Genomic DNA, 15,881 nt, shown 5'->3' with positions numbered 1-15,881 from the left:
CCAGAAACAACTATATTCATTCTTAAAATTGTTGTTTAGATTTCCTTCATTCTGGTAGTTTTATGCTTCCATCACAATAAACATGATAACAAATAAATAAAATTTTAGCAAGCAGAGATACATACAAGTAACAGCACCCGTTTCATCTCTCTAACATACACACATAAAATACAGGAAACGAAATATTGAAAATGATCCCTTGTTTCTGTTTGGGGGAGTGAGGGTGGGGGTGGGGGTGTTGGTTTTGAAACTGCAAGTATCCCATTTGAGTCTGTGATCTCCATCTGGCTAGACCTGGAATGGAGTTAGCAGCTTGTTAATCTTCCTCTTCAGGCTCTCTAGAAAAGTCGGGTTCATCAGGCTTCTGTAGTTTGGGCAACTGTCCAGGCAAACTTGGTGCAGCGGCTGACTTGATCTTTTGAGCTCCTTTCCTTGCGTTTGCAGCAAACCTAGAGGCAATCATTCTGAAAGAATCGTTTTGTGTTGTATCAGGCATATCCTCTGGGGCTGTCTCAGTATGCATTTGCATTTCCTCATCTTCCTCTTCTTGTTCTGCCAGTACAAAGTACGACTCTTGCATTATTAGCTTCCTTGCCAATTTTCTCTTCTTGTAGCTGCGCCATGCGGCTTGTATGAAGCAAGCTGCCCATGCCCTCCATTGATGAGAGTAAAAGCGGAATGTGTGCTGTAACTTCCTACTGTGCAACCGCCTAAACTGGTTGGCAACAAACTTCAGGTCTTCTGCACGTAATGCGAAAGCTTCCACTTCACTCAGTGCCCTGACAGTTCTTGTTGAAGATGGAAGATTACCCGTGGATTTAGGAAGTAAAGCCCATGAGAGCAGCTCTTCACCACAGAAATCTCCAGGATTTAAGGCTGTGGAGTTGAAGAAACCAGTTCTTCCTCCATTAGTCGTGGAACTCTCAAGTTGCCCTCGAATAATGAATAGCATCTCTGTGACAGGGTCCCCCTCACGTACGATGTATGTACCTTCTGTGCTTAAGCTGGAGACGAGACGCTCACATATGGCATCCAATAGCTGATCATCCATCTGAGAGAAAAAGGGGACCTGCAAAACCCAGGATATAATAAATATGGGTTTCTTGTTTCTAATAGCTGGAAGAACTATAAAAAACAATAGATTGTCTACAGTGAAGGAAACAATGCGATGCTTCGAATTGTTCCAAACCAGCTGATGTATCAAGATGTAGTGGAGAGGAAGGTAGAGAACAGATGGCACTCATAGGTAGGCAGAGACACACACACGCACAATATGTGTAAACGATATGGGCAAGTCCTGTTGAGAATCTGTACATAAACACATTCAATGTAGCTTATTTGCTTGGAAGAAAACCGTCCGACTTTTTTGAAAAAAAAAATGATTTTACGAGTCACCAAGTTTTTGTGCATTGCGAATCCCAGACTTTTTGAATCGGTTCAAAAAATTTGCTTCCATGTTAGAATCACGTGAAATTAAACTCATTTCCAGGTAAATAAATTATGTAAATAATGTCTGTCTGGTTTAAACTGCAAATAATGAAAAAAAGCCAAAAAAAAAGAAGAGGAAGCTGGATAATTACCCATTGATTATGCACTTTTAAGTTTTATAATACATACATATATATACATACATATATATATATGTATGTATGTGTGTGTGTGTGTGTGTGTGTGTAAAACACCACTGACATCGTATTGCTGTTTGAGACCATAATCAAGTCATATTTCAAAAGAGGCTTCAAACTTTAACATCATTGTGGTGAAAAAAGGTAAGCAACAAGTCGGACAAAACCATAAGGTCCATAACCAGCACTGGACCAACTTTATTCCAAGTACCTGTCCAAAGCAAAGACACATGTCTTCTTCAGTCAGAAGAATTGGAGGTACATGGCTCTAAGCTCTGTAGTACATTAATAACCACTTTGAAGGCATCCATGTGATTTACACATAGCAGTAATGGATAAATAGATGGAAATCTTACACGCCGAACAAGGTCCAAGCATAACTGTCGTTGGATGTCTCGTCGGAGGTCCGTAGGCAAGCCAGATAAGAGGGACTCTTCATCAACACCTTGGGTTACAATCCATTTGTATTGAATAAACCGCCTGACACGATTCTGCAGAGCTGGAGGAAGCTGACGGTGTCTCATCCACTCCTCTGTGTCCTTTCTCTTCAGCCTCCACTCTTCAATCCTCACAGTAAGGGATTGCAGATAAGTCTTCAAAAAAGGAAGAGTAATTAGTCATGATATATCTTTACAATGATTTGAAAATTGAAAGTATCAACTGGGACCATCTAAAAACTTCAAGGCAGCAAATTAAATTACTTGAAAGTTTGGCAAAATCACAAAGGCAGTCAAGATACAAATGAAGATGTGGAGCTAGTCATAGTATCGAAATGCTATTTCTGGAACTCCTAAAGGTCAACAAAAATCCAAAAGCAGATTATTGACACCACAATCTCTCACCAAATATACTCTATTGAACACCGTAACAAGAACTTATGCAAGAAAAACGACAAAAGCAAAAAGAGATACAGAAACTTATACCAAATTGTCAATTGGCCATGGTCACATATAACCATAATAAAATCAAGTAATAACTTGTCAGAAAATGAAAAAGCAGCAAAATACATAAACATAGTATACAGAAAATTAAACATACAGAAAAAAACACAAAGTTCACTTCTACTGTGCCGTGAAGCAAATACAGATCATGCAGCATCCTGCCAAATGGAAGTGGACATCAGACAGTAACAAGATGCATTTACCTCTAAGTTGGTGCAGTGGTACATGCATGATATTCATATGAAAATTAATGAATACATCCCAGCAAAAATCACAGTATTAGTCAGTAAGAAGTGCAAATAGATAATCATACTTAATGGCACCAAAATGAAAAAATGAACTACTATAAATAACATACAACTCAGGAACAATATTTACAAAGATACTAATAACTCGGGAATACCATAATGCACAACTTCACTTAACCTAAAGTCCAAAGAAGCATCTCAAGAACCATATGCAAAAGGATAATCAATGCAACAATGTCTTATAAAGCATTTGAATACCAAAGAACTGAAGTTTAGATGCGGTTCCATGAACCACTAAACAGCGAGACCTAATGGTCAGTAATGTGGATTATGAACCATTAAACAGCCAGACCTGTTCATGCCGATAGAATCTAGGCAAAATAGAAAAGTTGTCAGCATAAAAAGAACATGTTTTACATAGAAAGAATTGACTGCAGATCATCCTCAATCATAGTAAATGGAACTACACTGCTGGTTCTTACACGATGATCTGGTTGGTCATTTCCAACCTAATGATGAAATGGATTTTGTAAACAAGGTTTGAAATATAGAGAACAAAGGTGCAAGATTTCTTAAAATCACATGTGCTCATATTCAAAATAGGAAGGCACAGAAAAAAGCAAAGACAGCACCATAATTCTCATAGTATTTCTATTATAAGCACCTGTAGAATCACCAAGTTGATTAGACCAGAATTGGATGCCCTGAGGCCTTAGATCTTGCAAATTCAGCTTAGCTGTGAAACCCAACCTATAGGTATGACCAATCTACTTTTTAGTGGTCTGCCACAACCATGGCCTCGGTTAAATGAGTACCCCAATCCAGGTGGACCTTGTCAGTATAAGAAAAGGGAACAACAACAGGCCAGGGTTGATAAATGTAAGCAGTAATATATAAGGTCAAAGGGCATATACATAAGATAAAATCTGATGCCACTTAAGCATCTCAAGTTCAAATAAGGAGGGGTGAATTTAAGGAAGATAGGAGAAATGATAAGGGAATTGCAAGGGGAAAGGCAATAACATCAGAGAATCTGAAAAAACAAAAAATGTCATTAACATTTGGTATTAAGTAATCAATTTCCAGCAAGGAGAAACCAGGAACGGACCAAAGCACCAGTGGTACAATGCGATCAATAACGAAATCAAGATTTAGACAGTTGACTAGATGAAGTACAGTAATGAGCAAATAAGTGTTCAGAGCCAGCAAAAATCACGTGAAGCATCAAGCAAGATGTGCACATGAAATAAATAAGTATTATAATTTAAAGAAAAAGTTAAGCTTACTGTTGATAATAGAAATGATTACCTGCATGTTTCCGATCAAATGTGCGAAAAGAACTAGACCCACTATGGAAATAAGAATGCAAAATGCTGTCTCCCCAATAAAGGTGCTTGTCTCCAAATTCTGCCCATAGGAACTGACAGATTCATAAAGCTTAGTCATTATTTTTTCACTTTTTCAAGCCAAGGGAACTTTTCTCAACACAGCATATTCTGCTACAACTTCTATAACAGAAAGACTAACATAAAGCATGTAGGCTAATGTCAAAAGTGTCCTGAATGAACACTTATTTCATCCAAACAACAGTTATTGTCATCATCTGATCATTATATGCACAAGAAAAAGGTTGTTTATTTCTCAAAACAAATGTTTTTCTTATCTACATAAAAATCCAAAATTCTCTACTTATAATCACATGGAAATAGACAGAACTATAATAATAACTGCATTTATTTGTCAGAGACTTTTCATCGGACTGTTGGACATTTTTGAAATATGAAAACATGCACCACTTTCATTGAGCTGTCATCACATCATACAAGATCTCATATGAAAAGACCACATGATCAAACAATGCAAAGAAGAATAGCAATCAGCACATCCTTGAAATTTCACAGAATGATACCAACATCAAGTTGAACCCATGTGGAAAATAATGTGCAATTCATGATCTGCCTGTTTAACTCTTTCGCTGGACCACATCTGTTTTAGATAAAGCACAGAGATACTACATTTGACAAGTTTTACCCATTTGACACGTTTCGTGCTCGTACATCTAAAAGTTTACGTGTCTCTGGTAGTCAAACATGGATAAAATGAAAATCACTGTTATACATGTATATTCAAAAGCACAGATCGGAGAACTGTACAACCAGTCCCTTGGTAAATGTCATGCATTCTTGTTTAACCTACGTGATTCTATTGCAACTTGAAATATCATTAAGTGAGTATGCATCACAACTTAATTCTGCACATAAGAGATAACCGCAAAGTAACTATGGTCTTTCTCTGAAAGTAAAATGGCTCACTTGAAATTTTTACCTTAGTTGCTGCAAACCCCACCATAGGCAATAAAAGTATTTCTCAAGGAACTTTGATGAGACAATATTATCAGTTAAAGCTCTCCCAAAAATGCCATAATTGAATGTGCTGTTATTGGGATTACAGTTAGCAAATACATTTGTCCCATTTTTCCAAGCCTCACGGATGCTATTACCAGATGTCTTGCAGTATAAAAATTTAGGCTCACAAATAGACGAACTATCATTCCTGCATTCTTTCTTCCAACATGTTGCCTGCCGCTCAATAGAAAGAAGATACCAAGATGCTCCCAAAAGCTGCATGGCAGGTAAATAAAAGATACAATATGGTTGATCAGCTTGAATAATTTAAGGAATTAAAATATAAATGAGAAAGCACTACAGAAAACTAAAAATCCCTTCATCATACATACATTGCTTGCAATCATGTAAAGCAGCAGATTATAAGCAGCCCCTGCCCATGCAGTCTTTGTCACAACACCAGTAGCTTTGACAATTTGAGCACTTAATGGGAAAATCAGATACAATCTGGGAAAGTACTGGAACAGAACAATCATAGCTAGTGCATTATTGGCATGATCAGAATTGGAGCCTCTTACTGCAGGTATAACGAACCAAATGACCATCTGCAGTGATTTCGACGGTCAGACTAAGACCTCAATTCATTTAAGTATGAGAATTTCATTAGAAAGACTAAGAGGAAAAGAATATTATTTTAACATGCTCCTTGACAAAGACATCAAGCTTCACTACCCACAATAGGAAACATGGATTCAGATCAGAGACAATACTCAAAGACATCATTGTCATATAACTAGCACCATATGGAGGTTAACCATTAACAAATGCACGGACATGCTTTTGAATGCAGAGAAAATGATAGATGATACTCTGAGATACTACTTCAGTCCACATATATACATATATATATCGTTAGCGTACCTAATGCCTGTCTGAAGACTGTCACCAAAGTAGAAAGAGGTGCAATTTTTCAAAAATAACTCCCCAATTTGGAGAACCATTGTCTTTGTTTCAATCGTAGACACAAGAGAGACATGAATATAGTGATGTTGCCACAAAGATGCTTTCTTAGATGCTTCACAGAAGCAACACCAAACAAAAGGGGTATGGGGAAAGATAAGCGTGAAAACTTTGCTAAGGCAGCATCATCTATTTACCTAAGGAGTCATCTGATAGAGGTCAAAACTTCTTCTTTTGGCAAAAATTTTGCTAAACTATGTGACCTCAACCATTTTTCTTGTACTTAAATCAACATTAAAAACTTTTGCAAGACAAAAGTTTTGCCACCTTCCTTATTATTTTTTTAGGCAAAACCCTTTACCTCTTTTAGGAGGTAAGAAGGCTTGCCCTCATTTTTGGTTTGTGATCGCTTTTACTTGTTTTCTTTGGGATGTAAAACTTCTATTTCTCTAAAAATCAGATGGCAAAATTTTTGAAAATGAAAAAGTTCTGCTACAGCCCAAAGGGAAAACTTTTGAGGTGAATTGAACGGCGCTAAATGTGTTGAAAATTTCTAATTATCAATGGTATTAGAGTTGCACGTAGGTTTCTCTCTCTCAACATGACCATGTTTAAGGTGACCAACAGTTATGATTACCTTGAAATATTATAAAATGATTTGGAGTAAATACAAAGAAGATTTATTGCTTCATGGAGTTAAATTATTTTCTCATGCGATAGATAAGTACTTTTTTCTTCAGTAAGAATGTACTCAAACTCATGCTTATATACAAGAGCGTGTAGTGAAATTACATCAAAATGTTCCATCAAAAGTAACTACAATTGTTAAGTATGACCCCACCAGCAAAGTTACACCAACACCCAGGTTTACAAAGCTGTACGATTTGCCTCACTCTCTTGTAATGTAGGTTTGTGTAAAATCTTGCTTATTGTATATGGTAATATGTGCTGGAGCTCGAATTGATAGTGTTCCAACAGGAGCAATTGACAATTAAGAAACAACAATGCTCAAGCCATATATTCTGATTGACATGGATAATCTCTTATTTCAAAATTCATTTAACAAAAGTCCAAATAACCCTTGTAATATATGAATAATTCTCATCCATGTGAATTTTGGAAGGCATACCTGAGGAAGAGGAAGCGCTGCAACAAGGTCAATACAGAAATCTGATTTCAAGTACCTAACGGCGATCTGTTTAGGATCCATGACGAGCTCACCCCTACCAAACACGCGTGAACTTGGTGCAACATATGCAATTCGAAACTTAATCAGCATATGCAAAAAATAAAAAACATCTGCAATTGTTCTGAAAATGGTAACAACTATTCCCAGATTCAAATCTGTATCCATGCAGGAGGCCGAAATCCTCAAAGATGGAAGGTAAAAATACAGCGGATCAAGCAAAAGTGCTACTAAACATGACATGAGAAAAATGTTGTTCCATAGGAGAATAATTTCGCTTCCAGGATCGAAAATACACTTGCTCCATGGCCTGTCATCCTCGTCAAAGCGCTTTTTCCCGGCAGATGTGAAAATCCCCTGCTTCAGGAAGGGAGCTGATGCATCACGTGCATTCAGTTTTGCTGTGTGGGGTGCGTTATCTTTCTCCCAGGAGAGCATGGAGTTCCCCTCAGAGCGATAAAATCTGAAAATGTCCCCAACAACCCATGATCAGAAAAAATTTCATCAAGAAAAAACTGACAGCACCAAAAAAGTCCAAACCTTTAACCACAACAACAAATTAACCAGGTGGATTTTCACGAAAGTTACAAAGAAATGAACACCACAGCTAATAGTCACACGGGTTTTTTTGTGAAAACTGACGGAAACCAACCAACTTCGATATTCAAAATGGTGGGGGAAACGGCACCAATTCGATCAACAGCCAAACACACGACTGATTCCAACAACCTATTTGATTGAATCCTTCCCATTCTATTTTTCTTCCACAGAATGGGTCAAATTCAACGAAGCCAAACAGGAAGAAGAAATCATAAACCAGAAGACAAAACCCAAAAAAGTTGTTACCTCACGAGTTTCTCCGACTTGAACTCCATTCAGCGAAAAGAGTTGAGCATGAGGCATCACTCGCGTTCGGATTCGTTTCCGACCTCCACAGTAGTCGAATCAGAAGAACACCAACTTGGTTAAAGTATTGGTGCCACCGAATTCAGACGGGTAGGTAATTATACTCCAAAATCGTTTTCATTCGTCTCCTCCCCCTTGAAATCGACCACCAAGAAGATCTTTGATATAACTTGAACTCAATCAACGAAAACCAACCAACGTTACTCTCCAAACAACCAAAAACAAAATTAAGTACTCCAAGTCAATCTACTCCAATTTACACAAACTGATCAACTAAATTCGAGCAATAGCTGGCTTGAACAAGCTCCAAGAAAGCCAAGCATCTCCAACTCTTTTATCTCTCTTTCATCTCAGAATCCGAGCAAAATAATTGAGTGAAAAAATTAAAATGACAAAACAACGTCTATGCCCACCCGATCTCGACTGCAGGGACAGAGACAACGTGAGCGCACGCCCCCTCATCAATACCAGCAGGGATCGCAGGCGATAATTTAGGTGCTCCTTTCACGCCGTTCTTTTCACTTCTCTTTTTTACTTCTCTTTCCATGGTTGACTCACCTTCAAAACAAGTACTTACTGCACGCGTTTTCTGCCACTGGAAATCTATTAGCAGCCCTTTTATTAAAATCTCTTCGCTCTCGTTCTCGGAAATTGTTGGAGCAATTGACTTTCTGCATGCTCCATGTGTTCCCCTGTTGTTTAATTATGACCGCGAGCGCAGTTATTACTAGTTGCTAATTTATTACAGCCGAGGTAACGAAGGCATAAAAAAAAGTTTGCATAAAGATTGATACGTTCAAAGGATATATATATATACATATTTACATCCATCGATTTCAGAAAACGAACATGTTAATTGCGTAAGTACTCAAATCTTAGTTAAACTAACTCAAGAGATAGTAAACCTCTTCTTTCATTATCAAAGCAAACAAGTACTCTTCATTTTTTCAATATAATAAAGTTGCCAAATTTGAAGGAAAAAGTCACAGTCAACAAGGTGGCCAATATTGTGAAGAACCATCTTCATCACTTCAGCTCATGCGTTCATTTCATTGTCAAAGATGACAAAGAAAAAACCAAATGAGTTGAGGATAGAATTCCCAACGAATCAGATATGCTGTCAATGTTTTACATTATTTTGACCGAAGTGAATTGAGAACCGTATGGATCTCCTTTTCCACTGGACTACAGATCCATGATCTTTTGCGTTCACCATGGATCGTAGAACTATAAATTCATAAACAATTGACGGTGGACTTCACAACCACAAGAAGAGTATCAACCCTACTTCACATTTTAGACCCAAAACTATCCAACACAACTTTAATGCCTTTGGATAAGGATGAAAGAAGTCTTAAATGCTGCAAAAAATGGTTTTGATGATAAGAAAGCAGGCTCGCTTTGACAAGTCTTTCGCTACTCGAAATTCTAACTATTTGAATTTATAGTTCGGTAAGCAGGAGTCACCCAAAGAAGGTAAAATCTTTCATATTTCTTCAGGACTGATTGAAATGTTATATATTAATCAACGAAAGTGTTATTGTCTTTATTTACAACTTTCAACTAAAGTGTTACGATATTTATTTACAACTTAAAAATAATAATATTCATGAAAATCAAACTAAAGACTAAACTTTCACGAGCCCATCAACTATATTATGTGGTCGGGGTGAGTTTACAGTTAAAAAGAGAGAGAGAGAGAGAGAGAAAAAAAAAAAAGTTGATGGGATGTTATGCTTGCTGGTAATATGGTTGGAGGTGGACAAGGAAGAGATGCCCATGTGGGGCCCACACCTGTTTGTCTCATATCAAAACGAGGCTGGGGCCCACCTGTGCTGCCAATAGAAGATCAGATTCTTGTGGCTCGTGGGCCCTTCCCCTACGGAAGCAAATTGTGGGACCCACGACTTGCCTGGAAAGCATGTTTTGGCTCTTTTCAGAGAACTAGTTGAAAGGCTTCAGCTGGCCTTGTGGGTATAATCGGGTTGGATCTGGTAGGCAGAGATAAATTTAGATTGTTAATCGGGTTGGATTCTAAGATCAGGATCCTCGTTTTAACATCTAATCAGATATTCACAATGCAGCTTAGTGCTAGATGAAGGGATGTCATGAATTCAAATACATAAGATTGCATTCTTTTAGTTATATATAGTGCACTTAATAATATGTTGTTCGTATCATTAAAAACTATTGGTACTTGACAAGCTAAACATATGCCTGTCCAAGCAACAAGTAATATAAATAGTCAATATCGTAGATCTCCTTCACTATGTGATTTGATCTGCTCATGCCTTTGATCAACATAAACTCGAATAGATACGAATCTTAAGTTCAGATCTATACGAGGGCAGCAGAAGATGAAGACGAGGATGTTGTTGTAGGCAATTGCAAAACTCGAATTTTCGGATCCAGATCTAGAGATCCAACGAACATGAAATTTTGTCCCTCTATGTTCAACAGCTGTTACATGTGACAAAGGATACTGCAATTTCCACTGATGGCTTGACTTTTGGGAAAAAGGCAAAAAAAAAAAAAAGGGATCAGTGATAGCTTCAACTTCAAGTGGTTTTTTTTATTTTTATTTGGAGCCATTTTGTCACATGATCTGTGCTTTGGTCCTTAATGTTATAGAACCATGAGATGCATCCAATTCGCCTTTACTTTTTAATCATTTTTTAAGTTGTGGCATCGAATAAGTCGTTGTGACTTCCTTTACTTTAGTCCTTGTAAGCATAGTTTGTAAAGAGAAATAATTTCTGGTGCCAGCATCGCCAAGGTAGACGAAATCCAACGGCCAGAGTTGCTGATCCAGATCTCTGGCTCATATTCTAAGTTACAGGACTCTTTTATTTTACTACTGCACCTGAGTCCGCATCAAGTCGGGTGCGCACTGAACATGGGTGCGATTTCGACTCACACCCGAACCCAGTTAAAATGTCATATTACTAAATTACTTACATAATATATGTTGTCCTAATATTTTCTTATCCAATACAATTATTCAAGTATGTTATATACATTAATAATTAAATTGTAGTAATAATATATACATGCTTATTCTGTTATATATATAATAAATTAAAAATAATAATAACAATAAAATTCCCTCACCGCACCGCCGCACCTAAATTTTTTGGGATGTGTCATTCCGGCATTGGCACCCGCACCCCGCACTCTGGTGACATAGATGGGTCGTCAGGGGTTTCAATATATGAATATTTACTTGTGTCATTCCGCCTTAGACGAATTTATGAAGATGTTTTCCTTCCCTCTTCAAAGCACTTTTTGACATTCATTTCTTTATTATCTCTTCTTGCCTTGTAGAGTTAGCATAGATGAGACATTTCTTCTATTTGATTCTCATAAGTATCACTTTTTTTTATATAGCATTGGGATTGAGTGGAGGAAGTAAATTCTTTTTTTTTTTCTCTCTCTCTCTCTCTCTATCACTGCTTCTCACTTCATTTTCAATCAATTTTTTATGAAAGAATTTTGATTTCAACACATGGGATGGAATTATGATACTAGAATTTTAGAATCTTTTCATTGATCCGTGAATTCTAGAATTTTATTTTCCTTTTAATCAAACAAGTTAATTTTGATCCTAGAATCAAAATTCCATATTATCAAAACTCAAAGCAAAATATAAACTGGAGTTTTGATTCCAGAATCAAAAGTATATGCCATCAAATGCTTCCTGACAGTTTTTATCCACAGCAGTTTATAGTGTACGACGGATTATGGTGCTTTTTCGTGATTTCAGGAATAATTCTAAAATTTTAGCTCTCTGGTAATTGTCCATCAGCCTGCTGATTTCAATTCGCCTATCTTTCGCATGAATGTTTTAATTGACAAAATTTATACAATCATGGAATACATACTAAGAAGTGCAATAGTCACCAAGTAAAGTTGGCTGAAGACACTATCTACCCACTTACCTAAGGAGGATGAACATATAGGAAGTCAAAACTTCAAGAAATTCAGATCAAGTCACTACTTTATTGAGCGTTTGGACAGGAATATTAATACAGTGTTTCATTAATTTGTCACAAAGATGATGGATGTAGATCTATGTCATAGAGTGCGGGGTGCGGGAGCCGGTGCTGGTGCCGGAGCAGTACATCCCAAAAAGCTTAGGTGCGGCGAAAGTATTTTATTATTATTATTATTTTAATTTATTATACATATAAAAAATAAGCATATATATATTATTATTACAATTTAGTTATTAATGTATATAACATACTTAAATAATTGTATTGCATAAAAAAATATCAAAACAACATATATTATATAAGTAATTTAGTAATATGACATTTTAACTGGCTCAGGTGTGAGTCGGAGCCTCACCCATATCCGGTGCACACCCGACTTGACGCGACTCAGGTGCGACAGTAAAATAGAAGAGTCCTCATTGAAAACTAAGTTCTATTGTTTTATGAATTTACACCAATTTTTTAAATAAATTCATGAATCACTATATTAGTGTTTTCATAACAGCAAGTTAGAGCACGCATGAGAAGTTAGACCACGCGTTTGGTCTGTAGCCATAGTTGGCAGGACAAACTACCAACCATGATAAAGACTGTCGACATACAAGATAGGTGAAACGGGTGTCAGCCTTATTGATATTCATACTAATATTAAGCATTGGATCTAAATTGGCATGGTCTGATTTTGTCTTCTGATGTGACTAATTTATTTAAAAAAGGAAAACGGGAGCTACACATGAGCATTGAAGTAATGAATAGTTATATATTGTGAACCACATTTCTTGATAAACTAGCTATATGTATTAAATATCCAAGCCTCCATAACTAAAACATTGATTTAGTGAGAAAGACGAGCTCTCACAATATCATTACTTTTTGTTGCATGCTTCCTCTTTAGGCCTAAGACCAGGCATCGTCCAACACACAACTAGGTTTGTGCACGAGCCATGTCTACCTCGAGGTTAGTCAGCTCAGCTCAACTCCTATATTGTTCGGCTCAAGCTCAAGCCGAGTTGTACAATGTCAGCTCGAGCTCAACTCAATAGATTGAGTCTTTGCTCGAGCTTGACTCATTCAAGCTCGTTCACCACCTTCCCATTTGACTTGATCTCTTTTGTTAGTTTTAAGTTTGGAAATTACAAGCAGAAATGACAACCTCAATTAAACAAGATTTTTCGAGTTTATGTAACTCAAACTTGAGTCATTCAAAAGCTTGAGTTTTCAGTTAAGCTTGAGCTCGACTTAACTGAGGATGAGTTGAGCTCGAGTCAAGCTTAACTGAGCGAGTTCGAGTGAAGCTTGAGTTGAAAACACAACTTAAAAAATCAACTCCCATCCTCACAACAACCCACATCTAACCCAGCTCATTTGCTTGATTGGCAAGGCTGGGCAGCGTCATGAGCCCATGACGGGCCCAGCTTAAGTTTGAGTGGAAAAAATTTTAGCCCCACGGTGTCAAGCAAATTCACATGTCTATGTTTTTTGCGTTGAACTATAAATTCATATGATCGTATATAAGTTAGGGGTGGGCATCGGGCCTGAAGCCTAGGTCCCGGCCCGCCTGTTTAAAAATAAAAAAATATTTTTTAAAATTATAAAATATTTTTTAATAATATAAAACATATTTTTAATAATAAATACACATTCTTAAATTTTAAAAATAAAAAAAATATTTATTATTATTATTGGGCCAGTCGCGGTCTGGGCCGACCCGGGCTCGGACCCGATCAGATAGGGTATCAGGTACCCGATGGGTACCCAGCCCGTGGCCCAAACCTAATATAAGTTGACTCTAACACAAACCATTTAAATTTAAAACTAAATTGAGCGGATTTTAAACAAATTGTGCGGCCTATGATCCATATATCTTCTCAAGCTTAACTCCAACATTTAAGGAACATAACATAGCTGGTCGAACCAAGACACAGATGGCCGCACTTCTCATGTTTAAACCTAAGTAGAGAAGTGGGTATGAATGACCTTTCCTTCTTTTCCCTCTTCAATCCCTTACAAGCCTATCAAACCAATACGTGTGGAGCACTGGCTGGCCCTCCTTGTCCATCCTTGCTTCTTTGTAAAGTAATGGAAGTTCATAAACTGCGTGACTTAGTATGGCGTGCGTTAATAATTAGGCTGCCAAGGCTCGTTCTACTACGCACCATTCCGGAGAACTAAATACGCCGGATGTAGCTGGGTCAGAACTGAATTGATAAAATAAAAAATCGACAAAACCCTTAACCAGGTCCGCCCATTTGCAATGAGTCTTCATATAGTGTGAAGAAGTTTTGAGTCTTATTAAAGGAATTATGATGCAGTCCCCCCCATAAATTAATTACATATACTTTGGCCTCTCTCTATCTTAGATGCATAACTGAAACAAAGTTCGTTTATTACTTAAAAACTAAAATGGTGTTTGCGACTGTGAAGAATAAACTTCAATAACGTCATAAGCATTCCAAAAAATAAGATCTTATGCTTAGTCCATCACAGTAGACCCCGTAGCTAAGGCCCCATGTTTATGTATGTCCAAAAAGAGAGAACCATCTCTCCCCCTGCACATACGGCATTGATGTGGGAGGCTTGAATTCAATACTATTTCATGCTTCAACGCATTGATATTCAAATCTGCACATTATAGGCCCCAATTAATGGAGAAATATAGCACGCCACGTGCATTGGCTCCCTTTGGTTCATATGGTATTTGCTTGACCTGCCCAAGTTCCACGGCTCTAAATCAGGGATGTTAGTAACTATGAGATACCACGTACTAAATCACATCATGGTGACAGGTAAAGAAAACTTAATCTTCACTAAATAATCAAGATTGATGTAAGAGTGTGGATCAAGTGAAACATTCAATCGAGAGTGACTCAGGAACAGTCATATTTATGGAATTACGCTTATGCTTACCCGAAGCACCTTTGTATTTCTAAATACAAACAAGAATTTCATAGCCAGATCTTACATTTTCAGAATAATTTGGTAGCTGAGGGTTCTTCTTCTGCCCGACTGCAGTTTACCACCAAATAAAGTAATCATCAGTGACTAAATAAATATCCGGACTAAGTGAGGTGGGCGGGCACTACTTGTTGAAAGCATCCGGCCCTATAAGTACCAAGTTTAGACCTACAGAAATACTGGAAATGCAGTTTCTCCGATTGTGCAAGAGGTTTCATCCGCGAACATTCATGGAGTCCCTGAAAACTCTAACCAACGTCTCCTTATTCTCATTCAATCTCCTTTCCTTCCTCTTGATTTCTCTCATGGTCATATTACACACGTCAGGAGCCCCAACGCTCTCCATAACAGTGTTGCCCACATCAACTGACCAATCGATGAAGAAATTCCTCGAATCTGAAGTTGGGCAGGCGCTGTGCAGATTCATTAGCAGGGAAGCGCTCTGCATTTTGGCATTGGGAATCGCTTCCTTGTTCGTCGTAACGGCGTCAGTCTACTTGGTCGTTGCCTTCTGCAACGGGAAGCCCCATCTCAGCATTAAGGACATATCATGGGGAATTGTTGGTACCTCGAAAGGACTGATCATCACATGGGTTTATGTCACTCTCCTGGCCATTTCTTATGCTCTCTCGATGGTATTTGTCATTAGCAATTCTGTCAGAGTTTTTAAAGATATCGTTTTGAATGTCATGGTTCTGCTAATGGTTGCTTTCTTTTCAA

General features: G+C 37.6%; 1 protein-coding gene across 1 annotated transcript; it reads right to left on the bottom strand.

Annotated features, from left to right (window-relative positions):
• Positions 1–71: 71 nt before the first annotated feature.
• LOC116252422 (cyclic nucleotide-gated ion channel 17-like) lies at positions 72–8,794 on the bottom strand. The gene is made up of 7 exons (XM_031626668.2): positions 8,152–8,794; positions 7,249–7,768; positions 5,552–5,764; positions 5,140–5,435; positions 4,123–4,234; positions 1,982–2,218; positions 72–1,069 (listed from the first exon to the last, which is right to left on the bottom strand). Exons 1-7 carry the CDS (start codon positions 8,178–8,180, stop codon positions 317–319), a joined length of 2,160 nt encoding a protein of 719 aa, XP_031482528.1. The 5' UTR covers positions 8,181–8,794; the 3' UTR covers positions 72–316.
• Positions 8,795–15,881: the final 7,087 nt, after the last annotated feature.

Source organism: Nymphaea colorata, chromosome 4 (assembly GCF_008831285.2).
Source record: "Nymphaea colorata isolate Beijing-Zhang1983 chromosome 4, ASM883128v2, whole genome shotgun sequence".
NCBI classification, from domain to species: Eukaryota; Viridiplantae; Streptophyta; class Magnoliopsida; order Nymphaeales; family Nymphaeaceae; genus Nymphaea; species Nymphaea colorata.
Note: the sequence above shows the minus strand (reverse complement) of the source record. Positions and strands in the feature narration are given on the sequence as shown.